General features: G+C 36.7%; 1 protein-coding gene across 1 annotated transcript in view; it reads right to left on the bottom strand.

Moving 5' to 3' along the window:
* Positions 1-1098: 1098 nt before the first annotated feature.
* LOC145981524 (uncharacterized) overlaps positions 1099-16072 on the bottom strand; it is a 30521-nt gene continuing 15547 nt past the window's right edge. Inside the window, exon 6 of the mRNA XM_083114827.1 lies at positions 1099-1289. Within this exon, the coding sequence (XP_082970953.1) occupies positions 1099-1289 (191 nt within the window). The remainder of the gene's footprint in view (positions 1290-16072) is intronic.

Consider the following 16072-nt stretch of genomic DNA (forward strand, 5'->3'; position numbering starts at 1 on the left):
TTGTTGTTTTTCTTGAAATCGGTAATATTGCAATACAAGAATATAATTTTTTTGTTGTATAATAAATTGGGATGGGATAATATGAAATTTACCGATATCGATAACTGATATTCTACTGATCCAATATAAAATTCCAGGTAGTCCTTGAAGAGCCTGAATGGTTCACTGACCTCCTTAATAAATGTGTGTTTTGAAGTGACTACAGTGCAAAAGAAGTTCAATATTTAGACGTGGAGATTATCCATAAAAATTATAACAAAATGGCAGAATTTTGTTTTAAATTATAAGATATTTATAGATATATTGGATCTGTAAAATAATTGGTAATTTTACCGATATGCCTATAGATACTGATACCGATAGAGTACCGATTGAATGTGTGATGAATGAAAAAATATTTGAAAAAATGACAACAAACAATGAAATTTATGTGTGTGGGTTACACTCAGAGGTATACCAACAGTGTTACTCTTGGAATGTGCATACAAGTGAAGGGTAATATGGTGCAGAAACATTATGATGCCAGCAGATATGCTTGCAAGGTGAGGCTGCAGGGTTTAATTCTTTACCTGTAAATTTTTAATGTGTCACCATGCAAAAAAATCTTGCATCCCTAATTTGTTTTTGTTTTTTTCAGTAAATTAGGGCTTCGTAAGTATTCATGCTACAGAGGCAACATTCTTTTTATGGCTACATATTGAGGCCTCTTGTTGATGAAATAAGCAAAACATTACCAAGAAAAGTTGTTTGTCTTGATGTCCTCTACATGCTGAGGAAGTTTGTAAGGCAACACCCTCTGTATGTGTGAAAGATTTCCATATGAAAGAATTGTTTTTTCTTGGCTTGAACCAAGTTGCTTGAATGCTCATTAGCATGCATTGATTAACAGCCATCTTTTCTTTTTTGTCAGTATGCTCCACTGGATATATCAGAAACTTAGTTTATAGTGCTATAGTGCATTTATTTTCCCAAAAGAGTACATTTTCATGGTGACAGCATACAAATTGCTACTTCACAGGATACTGTCCCTTAAGGGTAGTGCTAAAAAGAAAGTGCAACAAGTGCCACATGAAGTGTGGCACTCGGTTCATTTTGAGTTTAACAGGTAACCCAATGAGGATGATCCTCAGGCCTGCACTGCTGAGGACATGCTTCATCTAGATATGTTGAGTTGGGTGTGGCCCCTACAAAGTTGGGTGGAAAAATGTTTCGTTCCACAGGCCATGGCCTCACATACTTGTAGTCTTCGTAGTCCTTGCAGTGATAGCTGTCATGCTGAATGGAATCACCTGAAATAAAACAATTACAGTATATTATTGCTGTAAATATTTGAACCAGTATGCACTTTCATGTTAAATTATATTAATTCATCATCTCAGTTCTATGTAGTTTTGACAGACAGATCGATTACAAATATGTTTAGCATGACACAATTTGCTGTGTATGTTTCACATGTGATTTGTCAGGACCAGTGGCATGGCATGAGATTTTTCAAAAGGCTTACCAGGTATTGCTACAGTTATAGCTGTTAGATGTTTACATCTTCCACCCCCCTCCCCTGGATGTTTTTGATCTATTCACTCAATTCATTCTTTATTCACACCCCCTCTCAGTGATTTATCCACACACCCCCTAGAAAGAAGTCTTGCACCATGACCATGTGGTCTAAGGCATCATTCTTTTGGCTCCAGCTATGGGACACGTTCAGGTTCGAGTATCCTGGGGAAAGTGTTACAACTTTTCTCCTAGAGATTTTTGCCTGTATGTGGGACCGGTGGCCACTCACCATCATGAGGAAATTGGGGAGCTACGAATTAGTACCGTAACCCGGTCATGGAAACCTACAACAATGACTGTGTGTTCGTCGTGCTGACCAGGATGATCTCCCACTTCGGCAGTCGGTAGGTAGGCTCTGACCCTTGTGGCTGTTGCAGTCAGAGTTTGTACCCCTAAAAGGAATGTGAAAATCTTGTTCTCCAGTGGCATGGCATAATGCTCAACCTTTCTTCCAAGTACTTCTTGTTTTCAAAGAGCACTTTCTTAAAATTAATTAATTCTCTCTCTCTCTCTCTCTCTCTCTCTCTCTCTCTCTCTCTCTCTCTCCCTCCCCCTCCCCCCTTCCTCCCTCCCTCCCCCCTCTAAATATTGAAAGGAAAGTGTGCAAAATAATTAAAATTACTTATATTCTAAACTACAATTAAGTCCAAAAAGGGATTTATGACCACCATAACACCCTTTTCAAGTTTGTATTTGTTTCTTTATCATCTCTCTTCTATCTATTTAATTGTGAAAGTGAAGACTGATCTACTATAATGTTAGATGCAAATCATGCTTAATTTTCAAAGTGAAACTTCATAGAGGATTCAGGTATTTGCACACATGGATAGAGATAAATAAAATTTAGGTTTTATGCTAAATTATCACTTCCATGAATAGTTAAAATTATTTTGTCTGTATTGAAACAACACTGAAATCTATGCATTTGGGTGTGTGCGATGCTTTAAAGCCATAATCAGTTGCAACTCCAAATGCTGAGGTCACCGCATGTCACTGTTAATTTTTAAAATGTAAAATTATGTAATAAACATGTACCCTTTAAAAAATAATTAAAGAAACCTGACATGTGGTTTTCATGTCTTTAAATGGTCAAAAATTTGTTACTAAAGCTCTGGGCATGACAATTAGTAAAAAGAACTTGGTGTTACGCATACAACCACTATAGCAGAACTGGCAAATTTAAAGCAAAGTGTGATGCAATAGTATTTGTGATTTACCAACAAATTTTCATTTCTCTGTAAAAATATGGTGGAGAGCCTCAGTGGTGTATGTGCCACATTATAGTCATGTATATTAACCTACACTGGTCTCCATTTCTACATTCCCTGAAGATGAGAGCAATGTATCCCCTTGAAACGTCTTTTGAGGGCCAAGTCTTGCCAGTTGGCTTTTTATTGGCTGACTCTTGGTCAATGCATTTGGTCTGATTACTGCTGTTTTCTGGATTTCAAAATTGATTTCAAGCAGCTTCTCAATTGTCCTCAAGATACTGAGTCAGCACAGACATTTTGGAGCTCCCACCAGTGATTTAACAAGAGACCAGTCACACTGAAGGTGAAAGTGCTAAACGTTTGGCTATGTAGGATCCTAATTCAAAATAATGCAAACTTTTAATCAGTGACAGCTCAAAGAGGAGCACTACCCTCAGAAAAAGTGCATTCTTTACCAAAGTATAGTTAAATGAATACATTTATGGACAAGGAGATTCAAATCTCGCAATCATTTTCCTCTCCACGTGGCATCCTCAGCTGTTCCTCACTCTTTATTCGAGCCTTGCATGGTGTGACCCAAATTGATGCATGCGCAGAAGCTTGAAAAATTCTCCAAGGGGAATGAGCCCCAGCTATGATGGTCTCAAGACACCAGTCAAGTCAATTTTTGTTTGGCCTGACGTAAGAGCTTTCTCATTGTGTTGACATAGTTGCTAACTTTAGAGAGAATTCGCCAATTCTCACCAATTTGTAATACCCATTGGAGAAGTAATTTGTGGGATTGGTACTATTTACTTTTCTTTGCCTATTCTGGGAAGAACAAATGTAATATCTTCCCAAATTTATATAACTATTTGCATAGATGCATCTAAACGGCCATCCAGACTTTTCATTATTGATTTCATCCTTATGAAAATATATCCCTTCCTCTCACCCATGCATATATATCAGGCTTCGCATTTTGCCCGGTTCTTTCGAAAAAAAAACAAAAAAAACCTAGGTGGGTTTTTCGGTTGTTTTTTTCCCAGAAAAAAACCCGGCAAAACTGTTTTTTTTTTTAGATTTTTTGAGGTTATGTTTATGTATTTTTTTAAAATTAAAAGAAAAATTCCCTGATAGTAATTCATTGGAACATTCAATTTGTATTGTTTTAGTTCACTGAATCATAAACTATTTTATATTTTCTGTTAACATAGTTAAAAATTGACAATCAAGATCTCACACCTTTGAAATGATTAAACTAAAAACATACATAACCTGTACCGCAGCAGACCATTGAGAGCCCAAGCCTACCTACTGACTGCCGGCTGCACTCCCACCTGATCCTACTCTGTGGTGGATGATCATCCAACCAGTTTCGGGGTGACATGTGGTCAGCACGATGAACCCCGTCGTCGTTGTAGGTTTTCATGACGGGGTTACGCTACTCATTCGTAGTTCCCCCATTTAATCATGATGGTGAGTGTTCACCATGTTCATACACAGGCCAAAATCTCGGAGCAAAGCTGTTACGTTTCCCCCAGGAGACTTGAACCTGCATGCATCCCGTAGCCGGAACCCAAAGTATGAAACCTTAGACGGCACAGTCACAGTGCGGTACAAATGATTAAATTATTTAAAATACTATGTTCTGAAATATTTCACCAACAGTTTCATTCTACTCTTAGATCTGTGATCAGTTCCCAGGGTTGCACATTGCAATACTATACTAATACTAATAGCTGTTTTAGTTTAGTCGACGTCCATGGCAGAGTGGTTAGCACAGCATGCTGCAATGCCAGGGGTCCCAGGTTCGAACGTGGATGTTTCGTGTTTGTCCCAATGAGAATACAGAGAAAATAGAAGAAATTGATGTGTGTGAAAATTGAGAAAATGGGGGATACTACTGCTTAGGGGTTTTATTACAAATGTGAAAAAAGAGTCGACAGGCTGTCTGACTGTCATGCAGAAGACTCAGGTTCGAATCTTGCGGTGGGTGATCTATGGTTGGAATTTTTCTTGTCTTGTTTCTGCATAAAGCAGATCTAGGACTCACTCAGCCTGAAATCAATGGGTCCCGGGTGGTAAAGGCAGCCAGAGTTTGATTGTGATCACATCACCTCCAAAATGGCCGAGATCGAGAATATGTCTGGCCCTAGCCCCATATCCCCTGAATGTGCCTTCATGGCACGGTGCTATATGCACGGGGAACTTTACCTTTACCTCCTATACAGCACATGATAGCTACACATACACTTTTAAAATCTGCTTCAATACAGTTTGTTCACAGTAGATATATCACAGTTGTGTTTTCCCATTATTTTTGTGGATGTTCCAAGCTTAAATATCTCCTTTGTGTATTAACCAAAATTATAAGGTTGGCATATTTAATTGCCTTGGCTGATTTCATCCAAATGAAATACCGTATCCATCATCCAAAATATCTGGTAGCAATGAAACTAATAGTTCCCATGGACAAAACATTAGTGACCCCAATTTGGCCCCCAACATACATATGCACTATATTTTTTTAAAAAAATCATTGTCAAGTCATAGCTTAAGAAATGCCCTAAAATATTTCTCTCTTTTCTTAATGTCTAAAAATGAAGTTTAGGCAGATATTTGGCATAAGAATTTAGAGCTTCCTCAGAATATGAAAAATCAATTTTTCATCCACCATCTTGAAATGCTTTCAACAGATGCAAAATAAAATCATTCCCTGGGTGTATCTAGTTGCGACATGGATTTAAGCTTAGAAATTCTAAATTTGCTACATATATCGTGGTCTCAAAATTGGTGACTTCACCCCCCCCCCCACCCTTTCTAAACCACACACTGTATTAGAGAGCTTTTATTAAAAAAAAACTTCAAGCTCAACTTAGCTGAGACTTGATTTTCTTAATCTACGAAAATCTAATCTCAAATATTAGCATTACTTAAAAGCTCTTGCAAGGCATGTTAAATCAGTCTGTCATCCACCATCTTTAAACATGGTGACAATATTTTCTCAAATACAATATGACACCAATCCTTTAAGGTAACCTGTAACTCTAAAAATTGCAACTCAAAAGCTTTACATTTATGGCAAAATTTATGTTTGCGATTTTACCACCACTCCTCTCCTAAACTAAGAAATATAATTTTAAAAATTTTACTGCAAAATTGCAGACTGACGAATTATCTACAATGACTGAGTTTAGTTACTTATATTCCAAAAATGCATTGTACACAGTTTTGGGGGAAATGAGAGCATGGTGTGGAACGTACGTGCAACATGAGGAAAATTAGTTTTTCATTCACTATCTTGAAACAAATTGTCCAACTTCACTCACATGTAATACCATTGCAGTCTGTCAAGTTTTCTAGCTGCAGAAACATGTTATCACGGTCACTAAACAGATGACTTGTCTTTCTTTGCCCATCCACCCCACACAAGCTCCTAAATCGTGCATTATGTTTCAATAATTGTATTGTCAATTTACAGTGCAAATAATGTCACAATGCTCCTGTTTTATGCACAAAGCTTGAAATTATAGTCTATAAAAAGGTTTGAAAATGTAAAAACTGGTCAAAATATAAAAGTACATGTATGCATTGTATTTACTTGAGTTCCCCACACCCCCTATTGTTAAGAAAGAAAATGAAATTGTGGTAGATTATGAGAGTAGTCAACTTCTTGGGTATAGAGCTCCTAACTACAAATAACATTTATCCTACATGGGCAAGCAACCCATTACACTGTCTCAGTGCAAGGTATTGGAAAGAAAACAGAACATTTGCACACATACTAAGTTTTGAGAAATGAAATGAATCATTTGAAAAGTGTTTGATTTAATTATACCACAATTAACTTTATTCTACTGTCACGACATTTCAATAAAATGTACTCAATTCTCCTTTGTATTGTTTTATACATAAAAAAAATTATTGTAAAACATGATCGTCACAGGTGAAACTATGTGGCTTGCCCACGTACAGAAGTGACTGATATCTAAAGTGCTACCACATTTCAAAATTATAAGCTTTGTTCGTTCAATGTTTTATCTAAATATTTCAGACCCTTTTGATTTCTTGTTTCTTGGATATATGTTCATATTATTTCTGTTAAAAGTCCATTTCTAGCATGATTTGAGAAAAATATCCTGAAAATACCCACTGTGACTTGTACCACATGAATTATTTTGAGTATTATAAGCTTGGCTAAGCCTTTATTTTACAAGTTTTCTCAAACTGTTGACAATTCTAGAACCTCATAATTATTTAAAACAATAATTTACAACATTTTCGAGGTGGGTTTTTCTGAAAAAAACCTGCATGGGGAAAACTGGGCTGGACCTACCCAGGCCAACCCTGATACATACACATATTGCAACTGGACAGCAATAATATTCAATATTTAAAAAAAAATAATAATAAAATAAAATATCAAAGGGAACTCGTATCACCAGGGAATTTTTGACTTTATACTTTAGAAAAATCTTGTAAAAATCTATAATTGTAAATGAATTTCACTTTGAAATAGAATTCAATTTGTTGCCCTGATTTTTATAATTTTTAAATCCACATTTGACTTAGCAGATATTTGTGGAGTTTTAGCACTAATCATATTTCAGTTGTTGTTAACACTGGTTGCTGATGTGCCGTACTTGAGTGGCAGAATTATAAACAAAGCAAGGTGAGAATTACATGTTTGACTTAGATTTTCTAATTGTCCAGTGTTTTTAGTTGAGTGAAAGTGTCCGATAGTGTGTAAAAGATAGGGTAGTGAGTGAAGATGAATCAAGCTTAGTATATTATATAAACCATAAAAAATTGTGGTAAAGAACATCTCAAGGCTGACCCCATTAATATCAAATTACAGAATGCGATGGAACTAACATTTGCAAATTTATATCTTTCTCTATTTTCATAATGCAAAGTAAAGTTGAAATCAGAAAATCACAAGTAATACGCATACCTCAAAATTGCAGAAAACATCCCTTCAGATGTTGGTTGATTTAGTGTTTTAAGTCCACTTTATGCACAGTAAGGCTAATCGGGACTGGACCTACAGTTTAAAGTGGAATCCGAACCACTACGTGCCTCCACCGGGTATTGAAACTGAGACCCCTTGATTACAAGGTGACGACGCAACCACTGCGCCATCGGGGAGGCCCTCTTCAGATGTTGATGTATATATATATCTTCTTTTGCAAGTAATTCATGTTTTGGAAGCTTTGTGCAAAAGATTTAATGTTACAGACAAATGTGGTTTTGCCCTTTCATGACAAAATATCACGTTATAGCTATCTTTGTGCTCTTTTGAAAAACAAAATAGGTTGCACAAAATTTACTACTTAATTCCAAATATCAGTCATGTTATTTGAATAGTTGCTGCAACATGTATACCTGAGCTGTTATAGTTCCCAGCATGAACAGTCTCCTATTACCTAGGCTGTTGCATCATTGGGGGAGTATGTGATGTGATTTGTTGCTTACAGAGTTGCCTCTCCTATGTGTTGCTACACGGGGGTGCCGAACCCCCCCCCCCCCCAAGACCTTGGATGCAACCCCCTCAAATTCGTTCATCATAATCCCCCCAAAATTATTTTGATTAATATATTGTAACTAATTGTAATTTTAATGCAATAGCCTGTCAAGGGGTCGACAGTTTTATCTTAAAATGTTGTAAATTTTAGGCACGCAGAAAGCTAGCACATTGATTGGTTAGATAATTTGAAATTCAAGAAAATAAATTATGTATAAAGTGTTTTTCGATGGGGAATAAATATTGAAAAGCCTGCAACTTAATGATAAGATTGAAAATTCTAACTACACCACTGGCATACTTGGAGGGGGCTGGAATTGTGAAGGTAGATATTACATAGCAGCGTTCCGGGAGTAGACTGGATACAGCCCAGCTGGAAATTTTTCCAATTTGTTCCGATAGCCAATATGTGTTTTTAGACACATTAATGGATCTAACAATTCAATTGTAATGAATTGGTTTCTATTGGAAAGTATTTTATTGTTTTCAATATATTTCTTATGAAAAATTCTTATCTATACAACTGTAAATGCAATGGAGAAATCATATAAAACAACTAAAATAAATCTCTGGTAAAGCATGTGGAATTTATAACTTAGAAAAACTTTCACATACAAAACTTTTTCAAATATATGAACACGTTTTTAACTCTGTGATTAACACACTTATAGAAAATTGAAAAATATGCTGCTTCAGTCATAAATTGACTTATTGTTCTTCCTTTGTACAGGCGAAAACAGCAACAAATTAGGTTAAACAAAGAGTATGACCCACACAGTAGCCTGCATAGTCTGGATTTTGCCTACCCGCTGCCTGCTTGCCTGCAAGAACAGGTATACCTGCTCTCCGGCCCACCACAACAAGTCGACTTGCATCTTTACCCGGGTTCCTCATCTTCAAGGTGCTCTGCACTTACAAGGTAACTGGGCATTCAACAAGACCCGGGCACCTGCAAAACCTGCTGGAAGGAAACAGCCCTCCGGCAGCGTGTCGCTCCAAGTGTTTTTTCACCACATGGACAGCTGCAGCCAGTGTTACCTACTTACATAGCTCCTAAATCCTATGAAGTCCTAGGAGGAGCTCTCTGCTCCAAGGAGAATTTATATACTTAGCGATTTCAGTTCAGAGTAATCAGTTTTTATCTTATTGCCAGGAAATGCACGCAATATTACAGCTTCATTTATCTAAATGAATGATCGAGCAAACAAAAATCTCCTCACTGAACACTAATTGTTTTTCATTGCATGGTGCCTTAACCAGGCATGCAGTGCCGCAACCAGAGGGGGCATTGCTCATCAACCTTGGACGGAAATTAAGTCTAGTGGAGGGACAAGGGTGGGGGTCAAACATTAAGGTACAAGAAAAACAGGCTAGCAGAATTTAAGAGTAGCAGGGCTAAAGGATTCTCAAGATGGAATTAGTTTTCATATTTTTCTTGCATTTTACTTCCAGACGGCCAAGGGCACCTGCAGAGGGGGAATGGAGGAGTAATTGCAACCCCTTGATTTCAAACTTTATGAAAGTAGAAATATATTATAATATATTATACAGTCTCATCAAGTTCAATGCCATAGCTAGGGGGTAGCGGGAATCTGCTCTGGGCACCGAACGATCTAAGTGAATGCCATGGCAGCCCGTGATATTATTTGCTATTAATGTTGGTTTGTTACGAGTTGGATGAATTGATTATGTAATGTATTTAAATAATATATATGCTTTAATGAAACTTTGAATATGTACACAATTTAGTGTTAGCATATGTATTTCTTATTTTACGACGCTCCATGTGAAGAGAAAATATTGTAGATGGAAATTTTATATGCCATATGTATGTACATTCGGAATGCATTTATCATGCACTTTCTTTCTTTCAAAAACAGTTTGTGTGCTTGTTTTCCATTATTAGCTAATGTTAGGGATGTGACGAAGCTGAAAATTTACCGATGCCGATGTACTCACCGATAATTTTTGGAACCGATACCAATACATAAGATTATTAAACAGAAAGGGATGTTATTTTCAGCATGACAAAAATAAATTTGCTATGTACATTTCTATTGCATACATACATATATATTCTCAAGAGTGCGAATGTACATTTGCATCTACAAAATATTATGTGAACCTTTAAGAAGAACATGGATTCTCAAGAGATTAAACATTAGTACACAAGCAGTTCTTTGAAATGCAAAATGAATTCCTGTTCTGCCAGATTCAACTTCAGAAACACGAAATTTGGAAGCACCTCAGGAAGTAACCTACTTCTTCTCTTATCACAAATCTGTTCAGCAACACTGAACACTCAATCACTGAATACTGATACAGCAGGTATGCCCAAGTATTTTCTCAGCACTTGGCTTCAGGTTTGAATACTCATTTTTGAATTTCCAATACAACAGCAGATCCTGGTTCAGCAATGTACTGTTTTATTTCGATTTATAGTTAGGTTGATCCTCTGAATGGGAGTTTGCAATAATTTTATTACAAAAGCTCTACAATAATGACGAATCATAACCAAATTTTCAAAAAATCTTACAAAACTAGAATATGAAACTTATTAGAAGGTAAAAACTCTAGTATAATCTGTACCGCGGATTTTTGCCGATTCCGATACCGATGTGTCAATTTCGGCCGATTTTCATACATCTGTAATCGGCTTCGACACATCCCTAGCTAATGTGAAATTGACGTGTTGAAAAAATATTTCTAATCCTCTGTTTCAACACAAATGCGTGAGAACCGACTTCTACCCCCTTTTTTCAAGAGTTATGAGGATAATAATTCCTTTCATGCTACTTTATTACTATTATTGTTATTGTTGGCACATTTATCAGGTACTTGCCTTCCCCCCCCCCCCCTCAAATGAGGGTAACGGCAATGTCCCTGGCTGGCTACGGCCCTGGTGTTCGCAGTAGAACAATGTGTTGTTCAACTCGCGACCTCAGCGTCGAACATGACATGTTTCAGTCCTGCCCTATATATATATATATATATATATATATATACAGGGTGACTGGTAATTAGATGTATTCCCTGAAAGGGGTTAAAGTAGAGACAATTTGCAATCAATTTGACCATATGATACCCCATCCGAAAATTAGTAGTTTTCGAGATAATTGAATTTCTATTGTTGTTTTAAAAAATGACAATTTTCCAAATAAAAAGATGAATTCAGAAAATACTGCTAATTGTATGGAACTTATTTCAGTGTTTTCTGATAGCTAACAAATAAGTGGTTCGTTGAAAAAAAAGTCTTTCCCAAATAACAATCACATGTAAGTAACGGGTGTTTCTAAACTTACAAGTGATGATAAAAAATGCACTCTTAGTTTACTTGGCAACGTATTAACAACAAAAATGGTATGACACGAAGCGTACAAATTACTTTAATTACTTCCTTGCTTCATCTGCTATCCAACAAGGTACAAATGTTGCTAACATTCACATTTGTGTACAAGAAATAATACTTCATTCATCTTCATGTGAATGGAATCGATGAACAATACAATTAAAGAACATTACACATTACAAAGTGGGCACCTCCATTACGAAAGCAGGCACGCAGGTTTTTACGGACATTTGGTCTCTTAACTCATGATGTGATGGTGTCCTTGATGTGTTGACCAGCTGTTAAGATCCTCTCCCTGAGCTCTTCTTGCTAGTTTACTGGTATCTTGTAAACTAATTCTTTCATGTGGCTCCAAATGTAGAAGTCGTAAGGCGTCAAATCGGGGGATCGAGCCGGCCAGGGAATCGGGCTGCCATTTCTTTGGGTAATTTTCATCCAGCCACTGTTGCATGTACAGGCAGAAGTATGGATGGGCGTCATCAACAATCATTTGATCGAGCCATTTTTCCTGCCCCAAATCTTAAATGGCATCACTTATGAACATTTTTTGAGGAACAGGATGGCAATGTTGTTGGAGGATGTGCCTCTAGCTACTAGACGTGACATGATTTATCAGCATGATGACTACCCAGCTCGATTCCCCAATCGATTTGACACCTTGCGACTTTTACATTTGGAGCCACATGACAAGACACCGGTAAACGCGGAAGAAGAGCTCAGGGAGAGGATCTTAACAGCTGGTCAACACATCAAGGACACCATCACATCACGGGTTAAAAGACCAAATGTCCGTAAAACCTGCGTGCCTGCATTCGTAACGGAGGTGCCCACTTTGAGCAAGACGTGTAATGTTCTTTAATTGTATTGTTCATTGATTCCATTCACATGAAGATGAATGAAGTATTATTTCTTGTACACAAATGTGAATGTTAGCAACATTTGTACCTTGTTGGATAGCAGATGAAGCAAGGAAGTAATTAAAGTAATTTGTACGCTTCGTGTCATACCATTTTTATTATTAATACATTGCCAAGTAAACTCAGATTGCATTTTTTTATCACCACTTGTAAGTTTAGACCCACCCGTTACTTACATGTGATTGTTATTTGGGAAAGACTTTTTTTTTTTTTCAACGAACCGCTTATTTGTTAGCTATCAGAAAATGCTGAAATAAGTTCCATACAATGAGCAGTATTTTCTGAATTCATCTTTTTATTTGGAAAATTGTCATTTTTTAAAAGAACAATAGAAATTCGATTATCTCGAAAACTACCAATTTTCGGATGGGGTATCATATGGTCAAATTGATTGCAAATTGTCTCTACTTTAACCCCTTTCAGGGAATACATCTAATTACCAGTCACCCTGTATATATATATATATTGGTTGTTTATGACATGTACTTATGGATCCTGCGCCACGGAAAACCTATTTCAATGTGTGTGGGGGGGGGGGGAGGGGTGCAACATTCATAAATCTCATTTCATTGGCTTACGAACTTAGAGTTCCCTTTTTTAACTAGTGAAAATCTATTGCAGTTGGCAACACTGCAGACAGGTGTGTGCCCGGTGCAGTTTCTACTCGAAGCAACTACGTCATGCAGAGGGAGGGGCATGCAGTTGATTGAATGAACGCACTGAGACCTACTAGGTATCTTACGACTGCGGGTACCTGGCGGGTTTTCAATACCTGCCAAGAAGGATCTGGGCAGATGGTCAGTCAAGGTGCTCAAGCGAGGGTGTTGCACAGGTTGCATGGCATTTCAGGAGTGATGTCTCGCGAACGGGTCTGCTCCAGGTCTTGTGCAGGCCTCTGGACCCACAACACTTGACAAAGTAATAAACAAACAAAACACTGTCGAGGTTGACTTAGTTGATCAAAAGGTTGCTCATTTTTCCAATTGCATTACATACACACAAGAATAATCATGGAAATTTCATTTTACTAAAACAAGAACTAATATGAACATTTATTCCAACTACTAGGTCCTCTAAGGTCAAGTTGGTTCTTAAGAAAGAGTTCTTGTTAAGTTAAGATAAATTTGACTTCAGTAGTATGCATTAGAATTCAGAACAAATTCATTTCAAGTGTGCTGTTTTTCCAAAGAACTTCTAAATCACAGGAAATGTGGTGTCAAGAATTAAAGTACCTATGCTTTGAGTCAATAAATGAGTTGATAACATATTGATTCTACAATACACACAAACTTACAATTGGATACAATTCACCAATTGTAAATTGTCTTGATTTTCCAATTGGTTTCAGTTGAGATTCCGATTGAAACCAATACATTCCAATAGACTCAGATTCATTCCAATTGAAACCGATAGAATATGATTCATTCCAATTGAAACCAATTCAATCCAATTGAAATTTCAATTGAAACCAATAGAAAATTCATAAATATAATTTTTTTACCTTCGTTTTAGAAGCTGTTCAGACAGAAATGCTAATCGGGGGTCATTTCATATCATTTTCCATTTTCCTGAGTTCTTTACTGCTTTCATTTGAAAAATTTAATTTTCAAAAAATTTCCAAACCCTGTGTACACGAGTGGGGCACACCAAATATTCAGACTGCAGTTGTCTTAACCAAAACTGTTTTGTTCGTATGACTGATTCAATTATTGTTTCATACACAGAGCCATAGACTGTTGCCTAAGGCAACAAATTCTCCTCCTATGCTTCGAGAATTTCATAGTCAAAATTTTCTGGATTGTATTATCAAGTGCAAAATTTACTTCCTGCGACAAGTTAAGTTGTTTATTTTTCTGTTGTATCGGGTTATTTTCAAAGCTTTACTATGTAGTATATTTAGTAAAATTGTGACAGTATGGGGAATAGACAATACATTAGTATTCCTAATAGAACAAGATCGTTAAAATAATGCACCTGCAGGAAGAAATCACAAAGGCCAAGTCCTGTGAACAGGCTGGATGGGTAATAATTTTGAAGCAAAAACCGTGCAATTTTGCCATTGCGACGTTCGATTTGTGGGATTTTCTGTTTAAGAAGCACTTTTTGGGCTACTGGGAAAGTGATCTATTCACCTCATGAATTGCGGTATCATATCCTGAAATTACTTGCCAGCGAAGCCAGGAGGAAATTTTTTATATCTATTTCTTTGCAAACTTGCAAGAAGGTTAATTTAATTTGGCGTCAATATTTTCACAGCATTCCAAAAACAAAAACAGTCCATCACTAAGAAATGGGGTAGAAAAGTGGTACAATATCACGTAAATTGTAAGACAATCAAAAACTTTGTTACTTTGTCAAAAAGTGAACCAAGGTAATAAAAAGATAATACAGGTTTTCAGGAGAGATCACTTCCAGTGCCCTGTTCCCACATCCTTCTATCAGCCCTTGTAAACTGCGAGCAAGAAAATTTTTAGGATATTTATTTCAAAACTGGCAATAGTCAATATTGTCGCAAGGAGAAGGCGACCTTTACTCCTTCCAAATTTTTCTATTTTTGCTCCCAGCACCCACTTTGGCTCTGGGCTTGTGGCGCTCCTTTGCCTTCCCCCAGTGGTGCAGGAACGGGGAGGTACAGGGGTACATTGTACCTCCCCAAATTTTTGAAGGGGGGTACTGTACCCCCTGAATCCGTAAATTCTGTTGTACTACCTGTACCCCCCTTAGATAATCTGACAGAGGCAAGGTATTACTGTTAAAAGAACCTATTTCCAATTCACTCAATAAAAAAAGTTTATATTGTTTATAATTTACAAGCATTATTATCCTTACCATAGGAATTCAAACAATTGTAAACTTATTCCACTACATTGTGCTTGCTACTATTTAGTTCATCGACCTGTGTTCTTGGAAATATCTTTAAGGAGATGAAAAAGGTTTAATATGTGTGTGGTAAAGTTTACTCTCAGAAAACACACTCCAGAAGAATGCTCTTTTGCATAAGGGAGGTACACTTTTGTAAAGAAGTGGTCACGTCAATTCGAAGATAAGATACAAGTCTTCATCACAAGATTACATGACTGACCTCCTTTTCTTTTGAATTTTTCAAGTGGAATTTTCTGAACTTACACCAACGAGACGAGACACGACTGACCAACTTGGGGGGTACAATGTTCTCCTGTACCTCACCCATAATTTTTCAAAGCTTTGTAAGAGGATGTTCGGAAAACTATACTTATACCTATATATTAAGATATTTTTTGAAAGTAGAGATGATACTGAGACAAGAAAAGTCTGTGTTTCCTCTAGACGAAACTGAAGTAAGTCTCTGCAAAGTCAAAGCAAGACGATTCTTGATGTCCGAGGTGATCTCGTTGGAAACTTTGGTATTATATTTGAAGAAATTGCTTAAAAAAAATTTAAATTACTATTTGCCTTATCCAGACACATCAAGCTTATATCATATTGATTTTTTTCAAATAAGTCGTATATTTTGTTTACTGTAATTGCATAGTTAATCCATTACTGACAATTG

This window comes from Lepisma saccharinum, chromosome 2, assembly GCF_977018435.1.
Source record: "Lepisma saccharinum chromosome 2, izLepSacc3.1, whole genome shotgun sequence".
NCBI classification, from domain to species: Eukaryota; Metazoa; Arthropoda; class Insecta; order Zygentoma; family Lepismatidae; genus Lepisma; species Lepisma saccharinum.